The sequence below is a fragment of the Microcaecilia unicolor genome, chromosome 8 (assembly GCF_901765095.1).
Source record: "Microcaecilia unicolor chromosome 8, aMicUni1.1, whole genome shotgun sequence".
Classification (NCBI taxonomy): domain Eukaryota; kingdom Metazoa; phylum Chordata; class Amphibia; order Gymnophiona; family Siphonopidae; genus Microcaecilia; species Microcaecilia unicolor.
In genome coordinates, this window is record NC_044038.1 from 51,319,504 (window position 1) to 51,337,801 (window position 18,298).

The 18,298-nt window shown below is 40.4% G+C and overlaps 1 protein-coding gene across 1 annotated transcript in view; it reads left to right on the forward strand.

Annotated features, from left to right (window-relative positions):
* RHOT2 (ras homolog family member T2) overlaps positions 1 to 18,298 on the forward strand; it is a 67,561-nt gene that overhangs the window by 23,151 nt on the left and 26,112 nt on the right. Inside the window, exons 9-11 of the mRNA XM_030212198.1 lie at positions 1,516 to 1,617; positions 6,819 to 6,917; positions 7,072 to 7,180. Of these exons, the coding sequence (XP_030068058.1) occupies positions 1,516 to 1,617; positions 6,819 to 6,917; positions 7,072 to 7,180 (310 nt within the window). The remainder of the gene's footprint in view (positions 1 to 1,515; positions 1,618 to 6,818; positions 6,918 to 7,071; positions 7,181 to 18,298) is intronic.

Here is an 18,298-nt window from a genome sequence, read left to right on the forward strand (position 1 = left end):
TGCCTAAGATGACGCAATTTATAGAAAACTTTCTTCCCAATGGAATGAATTTGTGGTTCCACACTAAGAGCAGAGTACAAAAAACCCCATAGGATTTTTATAGTAACTTCAAGTGGAACACTGACACCCAATATCATTGGATTTACCATAGACATAGGCGGCCGTTCTATAAATTGGCATCTCATTTTTGATGCTCCAGTGCTGCCCAGGGAATGCCAATTCTGTAATGGCATCATGAGGCCCTGATGCTGTTACAGAATACTAACGCAAACTCACATTGGCATGCCAAAAAGGTGTGCCCGCTTATATCGACTCAATAGCAGGTCTGGGGGAGGCGCCTAAATTCATCAATCAACACACACACATCTGATAGTATTCTATAAGGTGTGCATGTTGATAGGTGACACTCCCACATCCTGCCCGTTTTTTTTCCACATTTATGCTCCTTTTTAAATTGTGCATTATTGCATTTACGCACAAGCTTACAGAATAGCACTTTGGGCAAACACACACATAATTAGCACCCATTCTGCATTTACGGTGTCGGACACACCTAAGTGCAGGCGCACCTTGATAGAACTGCCCTTTTAGGGCTGAATTCAGTAAACAGCGCCCAAAGGTGGATGCCGAAAAAAATCAGTGCCCACTGCTGTTCTATAAAGGGCATTCCGACTGAAACCAGGTGTAAATCCTGGCCCTGGCATGCAAGTTGGGCATTCATTTGTGTTGATCCTGTAATACTGCTTGTAGTTTTCTGGAATGCCCGTGCCCTTCCCATGGGAACACCCCCTTTGCAATTGCCTGCATATACACTTAGGTGCTATTTTATTGTGCAGGGGAAAAGGGGCGTCCTGTTCCTTTCACAGGTGGAGAAAATAAGCCCAAATTCTGTAAATGAGCTTTAAATTGCGCATGCAATTACATTGAATAATGAGCCAATTAGGACCGATAATTGGGCCCTAACCATCAGTGCTAATTGGCATTAATTGAAATTTACGCGTGCATATTTATGTGCAGCTCCAAAAAGGGGGTGCGGCCATGGGAGGGTTATGGGTGGATCGGAACATTCCTGTAATTTATGCGTGCTGTTATAGAATAAGGGGTATCCATGCCTAATTTAGGCGAGAGAACTTGCACCAGGGTTCAGTTGTAGTCACACTATCCATGTTCTTTTTTTTTTTCAGTCATGTTCCACATCAACTGCAATCGAGTTAAAAGCACCTTGGTACCCCTCAAATAGAGTGAATTACAATAGTCAGTTTTTGAAAACATAAAACATGCACCAACCTCTGCAAACAATCTTCAAAAAAAAAAAAGAAACTTGATCTGCCACAAAAAAATACAATTTATGTGAGTTGAGACTTCTATAGCCTTGTCCATTTTTAGTAACTTGATTGAAGCATCCAATTTACTAATTTGGTGGTCATTCAATACTGGGTGGACAGTTATCGTTAGAACACTTGCATGTCAGTGTGCTAATGCTTCTTTATTCTTTCCCTCATTTTCACTGACCAGTGCTCAGCAAAGAACCTGAAGAACATCTCAGAACTCTTCTACTACGCACAGAAAGCTGTTTTGCACCCCACAGCCCCTCTTTACGATCCGGAGGCCAAACAGGTGAGAGGCAGCTTCTGAGCTAGGGTTCCCATTCAACCCTTCCAAAGGATCTGTTCTCTGCTTGCTCCTTCCCTCTTCTGTTGTGTATGCCTTGAAAGCTATCTTTATCCAAAATGAGATTTTAGAGGCCTATGTGTGGTTTTTCTGTAGCTTTCATCTCTTATTTGCTCAGGTTTTGTTGTACTGTGAGGGTGCAGTGTGAAACACAGGTTGTTCTTTTAATGGCGCTCTCATCTGTAGCAGTCAGTGTATAGTGTTATCAATTCATTGTTTGGTGTCAGCAGGAAGATCACATCTTGACCTTTTGTATTTTGTATTCTTTTAATTATAACCAAGTAATATTAACTGAAATGATGAGCGGATGTGAGCTTGGGAGTCATAGAACAGGAGCACCCTGGCAGCTCTAAAATCTTTTTCCATAGCAACTTTTTAGCACTGGAAGAATTCCTTAGGATCTCTTGCCAGCAAAGTCCTTTATCTACTGAAAACGCATACTGAATTCAACATTTTCCCAAGTGCACATATGCATTGTATGTAAAATTTGTGCAATACAACTGCGCGGGGCCTGATTCTGTTTAACATATTTGTGGGAGACATTACTAAAGGGTTAGAAGGAAAAGTTAGCCTTTTTGTGGATGACACGAAGATAGCCAATAGAGTGAATACCCTGAAGGGACTAGAAACCGTGAGAAAGGATCTCCAAATGTTGAAAGAATGGTCAAAGGTGTGGCATGGGATAAACGCAAAGGAGTCCTGATGAGAAGGAATGGATCCAAAGAAGCTTAGCAGAGATTAGGTAGCAACACCATGGGAAGCAAAGCCAGTGCTGGGCAAGACTTCTAAGGTCTGTGCCCTGATTGTAGTTGAATAGTTTTGGATGGGCTGCAGGGGAGCTTTTCAGGGGCTTTTACAACTTCAGAAATTTAGAACAAGGACAGTGCCAGGCAGACTTCTACAGTCTATGCTCTGAAAAAGGCAAGGACAAATCAAGATCAGATATTGATATGAAGTATCGCATCATAAACTCATTACATATGATATCTTGTTGGGCAGACTGGATGGACCATACAGGTCTTTATCTACCATCATGCCGTCATCTATTATGTTACTGTGTTACAATTAAATATCTTACATGGCTCGTTGAACTTCTTTTAATGTACTTTTGAATAATTTAATTTGGATTTGGAAATTTATTACTTTTCCAAAACCAAACTCAAAGCAAGTTACAATTGAGTAAGCTCCCTGACCCAGAGGGCTGATTTACTAACAAGTGCTTAGTAAATGTATATAATGAGGCTTGCATTAAATAATTCATGTGAAATTGCATTAGCATGTATTAATAAATCTAGCCCTAGGTTTGTACTTAAGACAGTTTTGAATTACTTCTCCAAGGTCAGAAGGAGCATCATTGAGAGATGTGAGATTTGAATCCTGCCTTCTCTTCCCTTTCATATCAGTCATTTGTTTTGGGGTAGAAGTGCATCCCTCAGCACCATTACGAAGTTTGCAACTTATTTTCATTAGAACAATAACGGAGCCAGAAATTTGATTCTTAGCATACTGTTTTTGGGTAATGCTTCATATGAATGATATGAAGATGAGCAGCCATGTTCATGTTACAACAAGAAGCCTTTACTATATAGGGCTCTGTTTAAAATATTCCACTGCAAATAATTCACATAACTTAAAGCAGCAGAATAGTTAAAAGGCAAATTTTCAAAAGCTGTTCATATTAACCAGAGTGGAACCTGGTTGCTAATGTTAAAAAAAGAAGACAGAGCTGCTTTTAAACTAGATGACAGAAAGCCAACAATTGCTCAGGAACACATTGTTCAGAGTGACCTTTGAAGACTCATATTTCTGCATTAAACCAAAGGTACATCAAGCCTAGTATTCTGTTTCCAGAAGTGATATGTCCAGGTCACATGTACCTGACAGGATCCTAAAAAATAGTAAGATTTCATTCTACTTAAGATAAGCAGTGGCTTTCCCTAAGTCTTTCTTAATAGCAGTCTATTGACTTTTTTTCCAGGAACTTGTCCAAAATTTTGTAACTTAGCTGTGCTTACTGCTCTTACCATGTCTTCTAGCAATATGTTGATTGAAAAAAATATTTTCTCTTATTTCTTCATGATGGCCTCTAGTTTTTGGATTTTTTTAAACGAGTAAACAATTGATTATTTTTATTTATGTATTTATTTATTAGGATTTATATACCGTCATTTTGAAAGAATTCATTCAGGGCGGTGTACAGTAAGAGTAAATCAAACATAAGCAATAGACAATTACAGCAGATTTATGTTACCTGTTCCACTTCCACTCGGTATTTTATAGATCTCTATTGTATCGCTGCTTAGCCCATGTCTTCTCCAAGCTAAGTTACAGGTTAAAGAGCCCTAATCTCTTTAGCTTTTCCTCAGAGGAGATTTGTTTTATCCCCTTTATCTTTTGCTTGCCCTTCTCTGTACCTTTTCTTAATTTTGCTACATTTTTTTTGAGGTTTGGTGATTAAAATTGCACACAATATGCAAGGTGCAGTCACACCATGAAGCGATATAGAGGCAATATCGGTCACTCTTCATTTATATAGTAGGATTCTTTTGTGGTGGTGGTGGTGGTGGCAAAAATAGCAAACGGAATGATAGGAATTATTAGAAAAGGAATAGACATAGTTTCAAGAAATAGTTAAAGGCGTTTTTATTGCACAAGCATATTTTGTGATTTTAATTCAGAATGTATTTTGTGCATTTATGAAGATGAAATAATGTTTATATTATATGTGCTGATTTTTATGTCTGTTTGTGATTTGTTTACATTACTGTTTGTTTATTTTATAACCTGCTTGTTAATAGGCAGGCTATAAATGCTTTAAATAAAATAAATTAATACCATACTGCTTCTGTATTTCTCAATGGTGGGATCACATCTTGAGTATTGTATACAATTCTGATCACCATATCTCAAAAAATATATGGAGGAAATAGAAAAGGTACAGAGAGGGGCAACCAAAATGATCAAGGGGATGGAACAACTCTCATAAGAGGAAAGGCCAAAGAAATTATGGCCCTTCAACTTGGAGAAGATAGATGATGAGGGAGGATATGATAGAGGTCTACAAAATCCTGAGTGGAGTGGAACACATAAACCCAAATTGATTATTTACTTTTTCAAATAATACTAAGACTAGGGGGGGACACCATGGAAATACATAGTAATACTTTAAAACAAATAGAAAATATTTTTCACTCAGCATATAGTTAAACTCTGGAACAAAAGCAGTTATCATAGCTGGGTTAAAAAAAAAGAAAAGACAAATTCCTGGAGGTAAGGTTCCATAAATCATTAATAAATAGACCTGGATAATCTACTGCTTCTCCCTGGGGGGTAGGTAGCATGGAATCTTGCTGCTGCTACTTGAGCTTCTGCCAAGTACTTTTGACTTGGCTTTGGCAACTGTTAGAAGCAGGATACTGGGCTAGATGGACCTTTGGTCTCACCCTATTTGGTAATTCTTTTTCTCATCTTACATTTCTGTAATGATATAAGGATAATATACAGTCAGATTGATATTCAAAAGAAGATGTTTATTCATCAGCAGCTGATGAATGAATAGCTTTCCTATGTGTATATTTTTCAGAATTATACATTTAATATTGGGCTGAAAATCTGACTGAATAGCCTGATGCTACTGGTATAACATGGGGCTAGGTTTAGGGCAGAGCCAATGGGCTTTAAAATTATCTGAATGGCCTTGATGTTCAGTATCACGAAACGCCTAGCCACCTGCCTGGGATTACCCCACGGCCACTTAGAGGGTCTGTCCCCAGCACAGCTCAGGTCCGCCTGTACCTGCCGCTTGTGCTGTACAGTAGCACCTTCCTCCCAGAGACTGGGTCTTAACCGCCTCTGGGTGAGTCTCCCACTCTCCAATTATCCCCAGTGATTTCTAGGTTACTGGGGCCACACTCCCAGTTGTCCCACAGTTCCCAGAAAGCACTCACAGACCTAACTCACAAACCACTAGGTTTCTTTATCAGTCCAGACAAGCAGAACGAACAAACAAATGTGTTTATTCTCAGAACTTGGAACAGTGGACAAAAAAAATGTGCATTTAGCAAACAATTAACAGGTAACTGAAATATGGATCAATTATAACACTAACTAAACATCTATATAGTGTCTAAATAGTACCTGGGAAGGCAGGATATAGAACTGTTCACAGAGCCTCAGCAAAGAGATCTGTCTCTCTTTCCTTCCAGGTTAAGACTGAAGCAACAGCCAGCATCTGCTGGGTAATTTCAAACTCCAGGCCAGTCAGAGCTCAGAACAGTCAAGTTTCAAATAAAAACTGGTTACATCACTACAGGCACTTTCTATTATCTATGTGCCAACTAAAAGAAAGAGAAGTCAGTACTCTGTCGCAGCTTTAAGCATAAACATGCACCATCTGCTGGCCAAATAGGAGAAATACACTTCAGAACATAATCAATGCAGGAAAATATCCAATACATTTTACAGGCTTAAAACACACTGTTTCTTCACATTCAGCCACTATCTAAATAGCTTGTCCACTGAGTTTAGACTTGCTAACATGGTCATCATACTGACAGTAGGGAGGGAATTCAAAAAAATGGCGCCAAAAAAATTCAGCGCTAAGCGCTATTCTTTAAAGAGCGTTCACCTAGAACATTTAGTGCAGATCCTGTGCCGGACTTAATGCCTGCTAAAACCTGGTGGTAAATTCTGGCATCTGAGTTAAGCATGGTTAGGCAGTATTCTATAATTCCGTGTGCCTCTTTTCGGAACGCCCTTGACCACACCTCCTTTTGAGATGCATGCCATGGGAGTTAGCTTGCATCCAGATATGCGGTCAAATTTTAATGAGTGCCAATGTATTTCTGCCCGCAGCTTTGGGCGCCATGTATAGAATCTGGGGATCTCTGCTTAGTTTATGCCTGCTGCTTGATAGCTCCTTGAGCAGGGACTGTCCTATGTTAAACTGTACAGCGCTGCATAACCCTAGTAGCACTTTAGAAATGTTAAGTAGTAGTAGTAGGAACACATGTGAGAAAACCATGTCCTCCAGTTTGTAGGGCTTCTGCAAGAGCTCTCAGTCCTGGCATTTTAAATATGTGTCGGGCAAATGAGTGAAGAGATGATTCCTGGAGTCCCTGTGTTTTGACTTTGTTCTTTGTTTGCAGCTAAAGCCACAGTGCAAACGAGCACTAACACGCATCTTTAACATCTCTGACCAGGATAACAACCAGGTCCTGAGTGATGATGAACTTAACTTCTTCCAGGTGAGCAAGAAGGTGTAGAGGAATGCTGGAGGAGGTTTGAGAAGGCAAGGAGGAGATAGGCTTCAAAAGTCATAAAATTGTTTCAAGCCTTCTGACCATGCCCATCCCTAAGCAAGTTTTTCTGACTCACTCTTATTTTTGTTCTGGGAGGCAGAAGTCCTGCTTTGGGAATCCCTTGGCTCCTGAAGCTCTAGAGGATGTGAAAATGGTGGTGTGGAAGAACACAGCTGACGGAATAAGAGACAATGGCCTGACATTAAATGGTAAGAAGGTATTTGATGTCCTCAGTAATATAAAAAAGAGGTGTGTTGTGGGCTACGTTTGTCTTAGTTGTTGTTATTTAGACTTAAATTTTGTAATTTAATTTTTCTGTTCTTTAAAACTTGTGACTTAGTTGACCATTCCTTATTGAGAGCATGTGTGAAAGAGGAACCCAAACTATAGTTATGTAATGCAAGGTTTCACATTAGAAATCACCACCCAGGAAAAGGATCTAGGTGTCATCATTGATGTTACGTGGAAATCATCTGCTCAGTGTGCAGTGGTGAATAAGAAAGCAAATAGAATGTTAAGAATTATTAGGAAAGGAATGGAAAACAAAAATCAGAATGTTATAATGCCTTTGTATCACTCCATGGTGCGACCACACCTCGAATACTGTGTACATTTCTGGCACCGCATCTCAAATAAAGGTATAGAGAAGGGTGACAAAAATGATAAAGGGGATGGGTCGACTTCCCTATGAGGGAAGGCTGAAGTGGCTAGGGCTCTTCAGCTTAGTGAAGAGACAGGTGAGGGGAGATATGATAAGAGGTCTATAAAATATTGAGTGGTGTGGAACGGGTAGATATGAATCGCTTGTTTACTCTTTCCAAAAATACTAGGACTAGGGAGTATGCAACGAAGCTGCTAAGTAGTAAATGTAAAACAACTTGAGAAAATATTTCTTCACTCAACGTGTAATTAAACTCTAGAACTTGTTGCCAGAGAATGTGATAAAAGCAGCTAGCTTAGCAGAGTTTAAAAAAGGTTTGGATAATTCCCTACAAGAAATATCCATAAGCCATTATTAAGATGGACTTGCGAAAATCCACTACATATTCCTTAGATAGGCAGCATAAAATCTGTTTTACTGTTCTGAGATCTTTCTTTGTACTTGTGACCTGGATTGGCCACTGTTGGAAACAGGATACTGGGCTTGATGGACCTTCAGTCTGCCCTAGTATGGTGTCACTTATGTTCTTTTGTTCTTTTGAGTGAGTTTTGGATGGAGTCGATTTTACTATTGTGGTTCTGTTATTTTGTAGTTGTGTTGAATTATGAATTGTTTTGAAAAGTTTTTGTGATTTGCAATTTGTATTTATAAATCGTGTTTTGATATGTTGTATTCACATTTGTATTTATGAAATGTTTCTTAATATGTTGTAAGAAGCCTTACAAAATTAAGAAGGGATGATATAAGTGTAGGATTAGATGTTTCTATGTGTTGAAGAGTCTTATAGTGTGAAGGGGTGGTGTAGAAAGAACTTTTCAGTACAATAAAAGAGTAGGTATGGACAATAGACTTTCACAAAACCAACCGTGAGGCTTGCAGATATAGAAATTGTTTATTAATTTAAAACACCAACTGTGAAAGGACTTAATATTCATTGGAATATCAAAAGACTGAACACAGAGCCGTGCTTCAGCATGGAGACGCCTACATCAGGGCATGTTAAGGGCTGTCTTCAAATCTAGGCTAAAAACCCACCTTTTTGTAGCTGCTTTTAACTCCTAACCCTTACTCACTTGTTCAGTACCCATGTTTTATCATTCCCACCTTAGTAATTCCCTTATCTCTTATTTGTTGTGTTTGTCCTAATGGGATTGTAAGCTCTGTCGAGCAGGGACTGTCTCTTCATGTTCAAGTGTACAGCGCTGCGTATGTCTAGTAGTGCTATAGAAATTATAAGTAGTAGTAGTACATCAGGAGTTATACAATCTTATTGGATCATTCTCAAACAGTAGTATCAGACGATTCCCAAAAGAGAACTGCAAATATCACAGCGGCAGGATGTTGTATGACCATGAGGGGGATAATCGAACGGCGCCGGCCATCTCCGAGGATGGCACCGTGAAGGGGCAGAGCCAACCATATTTTCGAAAAAGATGGCCGGCCATCTTTTTTTTCGATAATTCGGTTGGGGCCGCCCAAATGTCAGAGATGGCCGAGTTTGAGATGGTTAGCCTCGGTTTTTGCCCATAATGGAAACCGAAGCCGGCGATCTCAAACCCAATCAAATCCAAGGCATTTGGTCATGGGAGGGGCCAGGCTTCGTCGGGCACTGGTCCCCCTCACATGCCAGGACACCAACCGGGCACCCTAGGGGGCACTTCTAAAAAGTAAAAAAATAAATAAAAATAGCTCCCAGGTGCATAGCTCCCTTACCTTGGGTGCTGAGCCCTCCAAAACCCACTCCCCACAACTATACACCACTACCGTAGCCCTAAGGGGTGAAGGGGGGCGCCTACATGTGGGTACAGTGGGTTTGGGGGGGAGTTTCGAGGGCTCCCATTTACCACCACAAGTGTAAAAGATAGGGGGGGATGGGCCTGAGTCCGCCTGCCTGAAGTCCACTGCACCCACTAAAATTGCTCCAGGGATCTGTATACTGCTGCGGTTGACCTGAGTATGACATTTAAGTCTGGCATAGAGGCTGGCAAAAAAGTTTTGAAAGTTGTTTTTTTGAGGGTGGGAGAGGGTTAGTGACCACTGGGGGAATCAGGGGAGGTGATCCCCGATTCCCTCCGGTGGTCATCTGGTCAGTTCGGGCACTTTTTTGGGACTTGGACCTGAAAAAAAAGGGTCCAAATAAAGCAGACCAAATTCTCGTGAAGGCCGGCTTTCTTTTTTCCATTATCTGGCGAAGCCGGCCATCTCAACGCACACCCCCGGTCCCGCCTTCGCTACCATGCCGACACACCCCCTTGAACTTTCGCCGGAACGCATTTGAAGCCGGCCAAAATCGGCTTTCGATTATACCGATTTGGCCGACTTCAGGAGATCACCGGCCATCTCCCGATTTGTGTCGGAAGATGGCCAGCGATCTCTTTCGAAAATCAGGCCCCATGTATTAGTCAAATTGTTGAAACATGCTTCCTCCTACATTTGGGAATGGACCCTTTGGAGACAGTCTGCTCTCCTATGGTGCAGATATCATAGGATGCCTTCTTCAGGTCCTCAGTCCACTAGGTTTAAAACATAGGTATGCTCTTTTTTTCAGCACACCCTGCAGCACAACTTGCAACTTTGGGCACCATATATAGAATGCGGGGTCTCTGCTTAGTTTAGGGCTGCTACTTAGGATTGTACGACTCCTAATGTAGGTGTCTCCACGCCGAAATATGGCTGTGTGGCTCTGGTGTTTTAAATTAATAATCAATTTCTTCATCTACAAGCCTCACGGTTGCAAGTTGTGCTGCAGGGTGTGCTGGAGACAGAGCTACTGTTTTATCACATAGCTGATACTTATGTTTTACAACTAGTGAATTGAGGACCTGAAGAAGGACTGTTCTGTTCCCCCCCCCCCCCCTTTTTTTTTTTTGTTTTCTGGAACTTTTCAGTGCCATTTCTCAGTAGATGCTTTAGTTATTTTCCCATCTCTCTCTGCCTGTGATGCTGTGAGCCAAACAATTGAAAGGGTAAAGGTGGGTTTTTGGATGAAGTGCTGTTCAACATTTTGCAAACTGTAATTTCCCATAGAAAATAGTAGGAACTTTTTTGAAGCTTGATGCTAAGTACTAACCACAGAGCAATAATCAGGTACACATCTCACTGTTGTTCCCTATCTTGTCTGCTGAGCCCTCCAAAACCCACCCAAAATCCATTGCCCCCAACTGTACACCACTACAATAGCCCCTGTGGGTGAAGGGAGCACCTATATGTGGGTACAGTAGGTTTCTGGTGAGTTTTGGAGGGCTCACACTTTGTACCACAAGTGTAACAGTTAGGGGGAGATATGGGCCTGAGTCCTTTTCTCCACAGTGCACTGCACTGACCACTGTACTGCTCCTTGATGCTCTAGACCTGGCTTATAACATCTGAGACTGTCATAGAGGCTGGTAAGTAATATTTTTATTCATGGAGGGTGGAAGGGGGTCAGTGACCACTGGTGGAATAAAGAGGGTCATCCCTGATTCTCTCGCATGGTCAGGTGGTCATTTAGGGCACCTTTTCGTGCCTTATTCATCCTAAAAGCAGGTGTAGACCAAACCATTTAGATTTTCGCCCTGGACATTTTGTTTTGTTCCATTATGGCTGTAGAACGTGCATGTCCTAAGCCCACCTTTGAAATGCCCCCAACATGCCTGTCATGAAACACCTAGCCACCCGCTTGGGACTAACCCTGCTGCCACTTAGAGGATCTATCCCCAGCACAGCTCAGGTCCACCTGCACCTGGGCATGTTTCTACCTAGCATCCTTCTCCCACCGACTGGGTCCCAACTGCCTCTGGGCAAGTCTCCCACTCTCAAGTTATCCCCAGTGATTTCTGGGTTACTGGGACCACACTCCCAGTGGTCCCACAGTTCCTTGAAAGCACTCACAGACCCAACACACAAACCACCAGAATTCTTAGGCAGTCCAGACAAGCAGAGTCAATAAACTAAAAAAGGTTTATTGTCATTAAAAATATTGAACAGTGACCTATAAAAACAGAAAATAACAGGTAGTTGAATAAGGATCAATTATAACATTTTCTAAACATTTTATCACTACCTGGATAGTGCCTGGGAAGTACAGGAAATATAGCTGCTCACAGGTGTTAAACTAAAGATGGAACAGTCATTTCTCTGTAACAGCTTTAAATATGCACCACCTTGTGATTTGTATGCATTGCAGACAAATTGCTTAAATGGACATTTGCAAAACAGGTTCAAAAATACCTATTTGGACGTTTTGAAAAGATTTTCATCCAAATGCTGCTTTATGAAACTTTTTAAACATTTTTCTGTCGTTTGCTTTCTTGGCCACACACTGGGCAGAAGATTTCAGCTTATTGTCATCGGTGCTGACTCCTAAGGTGGATCTTATCATCAGGTAGCCATGATTTGGATTTTTCTTTCCAATGTGCATCACTTTGAATTTGTCCACATTATATTTCATCTGCCATGTGGATGCCCAGTCTTCCAACTTTCTAAGGTCTTCCTGCAATTTTTCACAATCTGCATACATTCTAACAGCTTTGTCTGTCTGTATTTTTAGATTGTAAGCGCTAAGCTCTATCAAGCAGGGACTGTCTCTCTGTGTCAAGTGTTCAGCGCTGCTTGCGTCTGGTAGCGCTATACAAATGTTAATAATAATAACAGCTCTGAATAGTTTTGTGTCATCTGCAAATTTAATCACCTCACTCGTTGTCCCCATTTCCAGATCATTAATAAATATGTTAAATAGTATCAATCCCAGTACAGATCCTTGAGGCACTCCACTATTCAACCTTCTTCACTGAGAGAATTGGCCATTTAACCCTACCCTGTGTTTTTCTTCCATGAACCTCTTCCTAATCCACAACAGAACATTGCTTCCTATCCCATGACTTAATTTTCCCAGGAGTTGTTATTTCACTTTACTTTAGCCTGTGCTGCTCCCTAATAATAAATGTTCTTATCATTGTTACACGTAGCCTGCCAGATGCTCTTGGCTAGATTTGGCCCTCTAAATATCAAGTCCTTCCCAAAAACGTAGGGCATTCAGAGGTATTATTATTATTATTATTATTATACATGTCACATAACACAAATGAAGATTTGTCTGGTAACACCAGAAAATTCTATCTTCACCCAGAAGCTTAGGAATTATCCAGGTATAATTATAAAATATAGCTTGAACTCATCAAAACTGTTTTCCACTGTTGTCAAATCTGAAATTTTAAGGTTATGTAAAAATTTGACCAGCCTTGGTGTAATGCTGCCTAAGACTTCTACAGCTACTACTACTAGTAATCATTTCTGTAGTGCTACAAGTTGTACACAGCACTGTACACAAACACATAAGTGACAGACCCTGCTCAACAGAGCTTGCAATCTATTCTAGACAAGACAAACAGGAAGGAAGTACTTTTTTTTTTTTTTTTTTTTTAATGAATAAACAATATGGGTACTGTACAGGTGGCAAAGGGGTTAAGAATTTAAAGCAGCTTCAAATTCTGGGCTTTTAGGCTGGATTTGAATAGTTCTAGGGACCGAGTATTATGCTCTGACTGAGCAAGTCTGTTCCAGGTGTAAGGTACAGCAAGATGAAAGGAAAGTCTGGAGTTAGCAGTGAAGGAGAAGGATACAGACAGTGGTGTGCTGGAGCCGTCTCGCACCGGCTCTGCAGAGCCGGTTGTTACTTTTTGAAACATTTTGCGAGCCGGTTGTTCAGCTCAGCTGTCAGCAGGGACGGGACAAAGTTTTTTTTTTTTTTTTTTCCTGGCTGCAGGTACGCATCGCATGCCCGCACACACCAGCTGTCACCTGACCTGATATTGGCAGCCCTGCCTCCTTGTGCTGGTTCCAGTGGCGTACCGAGGGGTGGGGGGGGGTGGACCGCCCGGGTGGAAACCAATAACTTGTAGTCCTCTTGCTCTCTCTCCGCCTGGCCAATGCGCCCTTCTTACTAGCGGCTCCTCCCAGCGGCTCCTCTCGCTCCCTCCGGTCGAGTCCCGCCTATCTTCTACGTCATGACGCCTTCCTCCCCCCTGCAGCACCCTGCGCGCCAGTGAGTGCGCCCTTCCTGCTTGTCTAACGGCTCCTGCAGCAGATATTTGGCTCCTCTCTGGCTCTGTCCGTCCCAGCACGAGCTAGTAGCGCCTTGCCGCCTTCCCTTCTGCTTCCTGCACTGCTAGTGCATGCATACCCTGAGCTCTGCCGGCCACCAGCTATCGTCATCCAGCCCTCCTCGTCGGAAGAATCTCTTGGAGGACTTCACTTAAGTTCCATCCAGCCAGGTAATTAGGCCCCGCGGCACAATCTCATATTTATTTATTTAAATTGACAAAAAAAAAACACCATAAAATGTGAAAAGGAAGGACGGGGGGGGGGGGGCAAGATAGCTTAATAATAATAACAAAGAACACTACTGGGTGGGAGAGAAAGGGCAATAGCAAAATGGCCATGAATGGCTAAATTTCAGTGAGGATATCCTGTTTCTTGATGCCTGGGTTCGTCTTAACTGTTGTTGTTGTAATCTACCATGGGAAGCCTGGTGTTATAAAGTTGATGGAATATTGAAATTAAATGGAAGTAGAATTAAACTGTCCTTTCATTGGGGCACACATGGAATCAGATCTTCATGTTTTGTAGAAGTTTACCTTTTTACACAAATGGATTATTCTGTTTTGAACATGTTTCTGGGGGAAGTGGTTTTATTAGTCAAAATAAATATTTTGTTTCATGCAGATTTCTTTTGTTTATACATAAATAGGCTATATAAGCCCCTAATGCAGCCCATATTGGTTTTCTTATATTTTTTTTCTTGTGATAACCTATACTGTGCCAAAACTGAAAACTCTTATCTCTGTCTGGTCGGTAATAAAAGGAGCTCATTGTGAACACTGTCTACCCAAAAAGGTTGTTTTGTGGCTGTATGAAGAATTGTGATATTGAATAAATAAGCGTATGTGTGTCCCCCTAGTCATGATGCATCCTAAGTTTATATAATAATCCTTTCAAGAAATCCAGTTAATCTTTTAACTTATTAGTGGAGCATTACCACAGAGGCTTGGTACGGTAATACTACAGCACAGCTAAGGAACAGCCAGGTTATTTTGAGTTAGTCTTCCTGGACCAAACTTGCTTTCCTTGTGCCATCACTATCCAGCAGGTAGGCAGTGTCTTAAAAGATGGAGGATAAAGGATTTAAAAAAAAAAACATTTATCACACATTCCAAGCAAAGTTGGCTTACATTTCAAAATACACTGAGACAGAATAATAGAATTCAGTTATATGATGGGAATAAATAGATGATATGTCTGAAACATTTCAGAGTAGCATATATATGATATATACCCAACTGAGCATTTAAAAAATTGTCCTTTAATGATACCATATGTTCAGAAATTCATAGCCATTTAGTATAGGTAGTTTAGTTATTCAAAGATTATCACATTCATACACCAGAGCAGGCATCCATCACATTGCAAAAGAAAACAACTTCTACAGAGTATGTCCAAAATTAAATTTTTATTTCCTTATTTCTTTCTTCCAAAATTCCAGACGGCACATGTACAGATCAGTAGGAGGACCCAAAAGCATTCCAAAACAAGTAAAGTCAGAAACAACACAGTTTATTGTTCAACCACCCTTAGGATTCACCTTTGGGTTTAAAAAGCAAAACCATGTGCATATCCTTTGTACCAATAATGTATAATAAAATTACATGTTGTTAATACTTTACCAGCTAACTCTCTCTCTGGGAATAGCCAGCTCTGCAATTTGTGTGTGTGTGTGGGGGGGGGGGGGGGGGGGCGCAGAGGTGGATGGGGGGCGCAGAGGTGGATGAGGGAGAGAGCCTGTTGTTAAAAATTTACCAGCACACCACTGGATACAGACAAGAGTAACTTACCTGATGCATGGAGTTCCTGGGGATCTGTGTAAGGGGAGATAAGAGAAGAGAGGAGCTGCAGAATGAATGCACTTGTAAGGCAGTAAGAGGAGTTTGGATTGTATACAGAAATGGATAGGGAGCATCAAGTGACTTGAGAGGGGTTATGTGAGCCTAGGGACATGAGTCATGCAGCAGAAGATGAGTCATGCAGCAGAACTGTGAACAGGTTGAAGGGGAGAGAGTTGCTTTAGTCAGAGACTTGCGAGGAGTAAGTTGCAGTAATCTAAGCAGTAGGTGATGAGAGCTTGGATGAGGGATTTGGTAGTGTACTCAGAAAGGAAGGGATGAATTTTGGTGATGTTATAGAGAAAGAAACAGTAGATTTGAACAGTCTGTTAAATACTGTATGTGCTTAGAAATAGAGAGAGTAGTCAAAGATGACCCCAAGGTTACAAACTGAGAAGGCAGAGAGGATGATATTGTTATCCAGAGAAACAGAGAATAAGAAAAGAGAAGATTTTTCATTTCCAAAATTGATAAATTGAAAGGTTATTTTTCTAATATGATAGATGTAGAGGATGTGTCCATTTCAATTTTGTCAGGATCATGGCACTTGTTTGATATTCCATCCTTGACATCATTCCAAAACTTGATATCAAGTCTTTCGATCACCTATTGTTCTTTAGATCAGATACCTTCAAATTGGTTACGATTGTGTTTGTACAGTTACAATCTTACGTAGAATCGAAAAATGCATTACATCCAAGACAGTCGGGTTTTAGGAAAGGCCATAATACAGAGACAGTTTTGACTGCTCTTTTGAGTGAAGTACATTCAAGACTAGAACTAGGTTATATTGCATTGATTATTTCACTCAATCTGTCCGCGGCGTTTGACTTGATTGATCATGGTTTATTACTCAATCGTTTGAAAGAAGTTGGTATTTCTGGTACAATTTATAACTGGTTTTCATCTTTTCTTAGTAACCGTTCATTCAAAGTTGTTCAAAATCAGTCTATCTCAAAGTCCCATTCCATTTCCTGTGGGGTACTACAAGGATCAGTTCTATTGCCACTATTGTTTATTTGTTAGCCCATTGTCGCTACTTATCCAGTCTCTGTGTATTAGCTCATATTCATATGTGGATGACTTTCTTCTTATCCACTATGTGCGACCTTTGAATATAGATTTGACACCAATTCAAAAATGCCTCAACGAGGTGGCTAGCTGGCTAACAAAGCATCATCTAGTACTGAATACGGATAAGACGATAGCATCTTGGATAACAGGTCATGGGCCAATACCATCTTTAATACCTACGCTATTTGATAAATAGTTCCAGTACAATCCTTTAAATATTTAGGTATAATAATTGACTCTGCCCTTTCTTTTAATAAACAAATATCTGATGTAGTAAAAAAATCTTTCTATCACCTACGGAAACTGCGTTCTATTAGAAACTCGATAGATAAGGATTCCATGCGTACCCTAACATATGCCTATATTACAATACGTCTTGATTACTGTAATATCATTTATGCAGGTCTCACCAAGGTCAATTTAAAACGTCTACAAACGATCCAAAATACGGCTGCCCGTATTATTTGTCGGACCTTGAAATAGGATAGGATGACACCTCTTTTACACTATCTTCACTGGCTTCCGATCGAAGTCCGAGTAAAATTTAAGGTCCTCATTTTGACATATAAAGCACTTCATTTATCAACCCCATTGTGTCTAGCAGATCTTACCATACCGTACCCAGACACGTACACTTCATTCACTTACGGATAACAGATTAGTAATTCTGTCACCCTTAAGGGCTAGATGGGAATCCACGCAAGTTTCAGCTTTCTTATTTTTATCCCCTACACTGTGGAACTGCCTTCCAAAAGCAATTAGAATAGAAGAATCATATACCTGCTTTCGTAAAGCTTTAAAAACGTATTTTTTTCAGAGTGTATTCAAAAACATTACATGATAAAGGGAAAGGAAATCAAACAGATATAATGGATGTTCAATTTTTATAAAGCAGCGTTACTTTTTGGTTTTAGTATGAATGATATATTTGCTTTGTTATTTCTTCAGTGTGGATGTGTTTGTCTGTGATTTCTTAGTTTTTACTTTTTGTGTTCTAAATATATATTTTATAATGTAAACCATTCTGATTTGCTGATGCAATAAGTGACGGTATAGTAAACAAATAAACGATAAGATGTAGGTTTAGGTGGAAAGATAAGAAGTTCAGTCTTGGCCATGTTTAGTTTCATATGGCAACGTGACATCCAGGCAGCAATGTCAGACAAGCAAGCACTTGGGCCTGGATTCCTTGTAAAATTTCTAGTGAGGAGAGGTAGATCCTGGGAGTCAATCAGTGTAAAGATGGTACTGTAAAACATGGGAGGAGATCAGAAAGAGAACAAGTATAGAGAGGGAAGAGAAGAGGTCCCAAGAGCCCTGTTTTACAACAATAGGGATAACTCAACATGGTTTGTTCTAGAATCTTGCCATTTCTAGTCAGGTCTTGACACTTTGTTAATTTTTCCAGTTCTTAATTTTTGTATCTCCTGGTACTGCAATGTCAATAAAAATCACAGTATTATTTTCGGTTACCCCAATATTGGGAGTGTTATGTTCCAAATGTCAGTCTGATTGAATTTAATAGTCCCATTATAAAATCCTTTGGCAAGGGGTGACATTAAGGGAGGAGTAGTTGGAGGGGAAAAATAAAATGACTGATCTTTTTAGTTTTCTTCATTGATTATGTTCATTCAATTTGTTGCTATTTTTGGATTGTTTTACTGGATGTTGTTTTA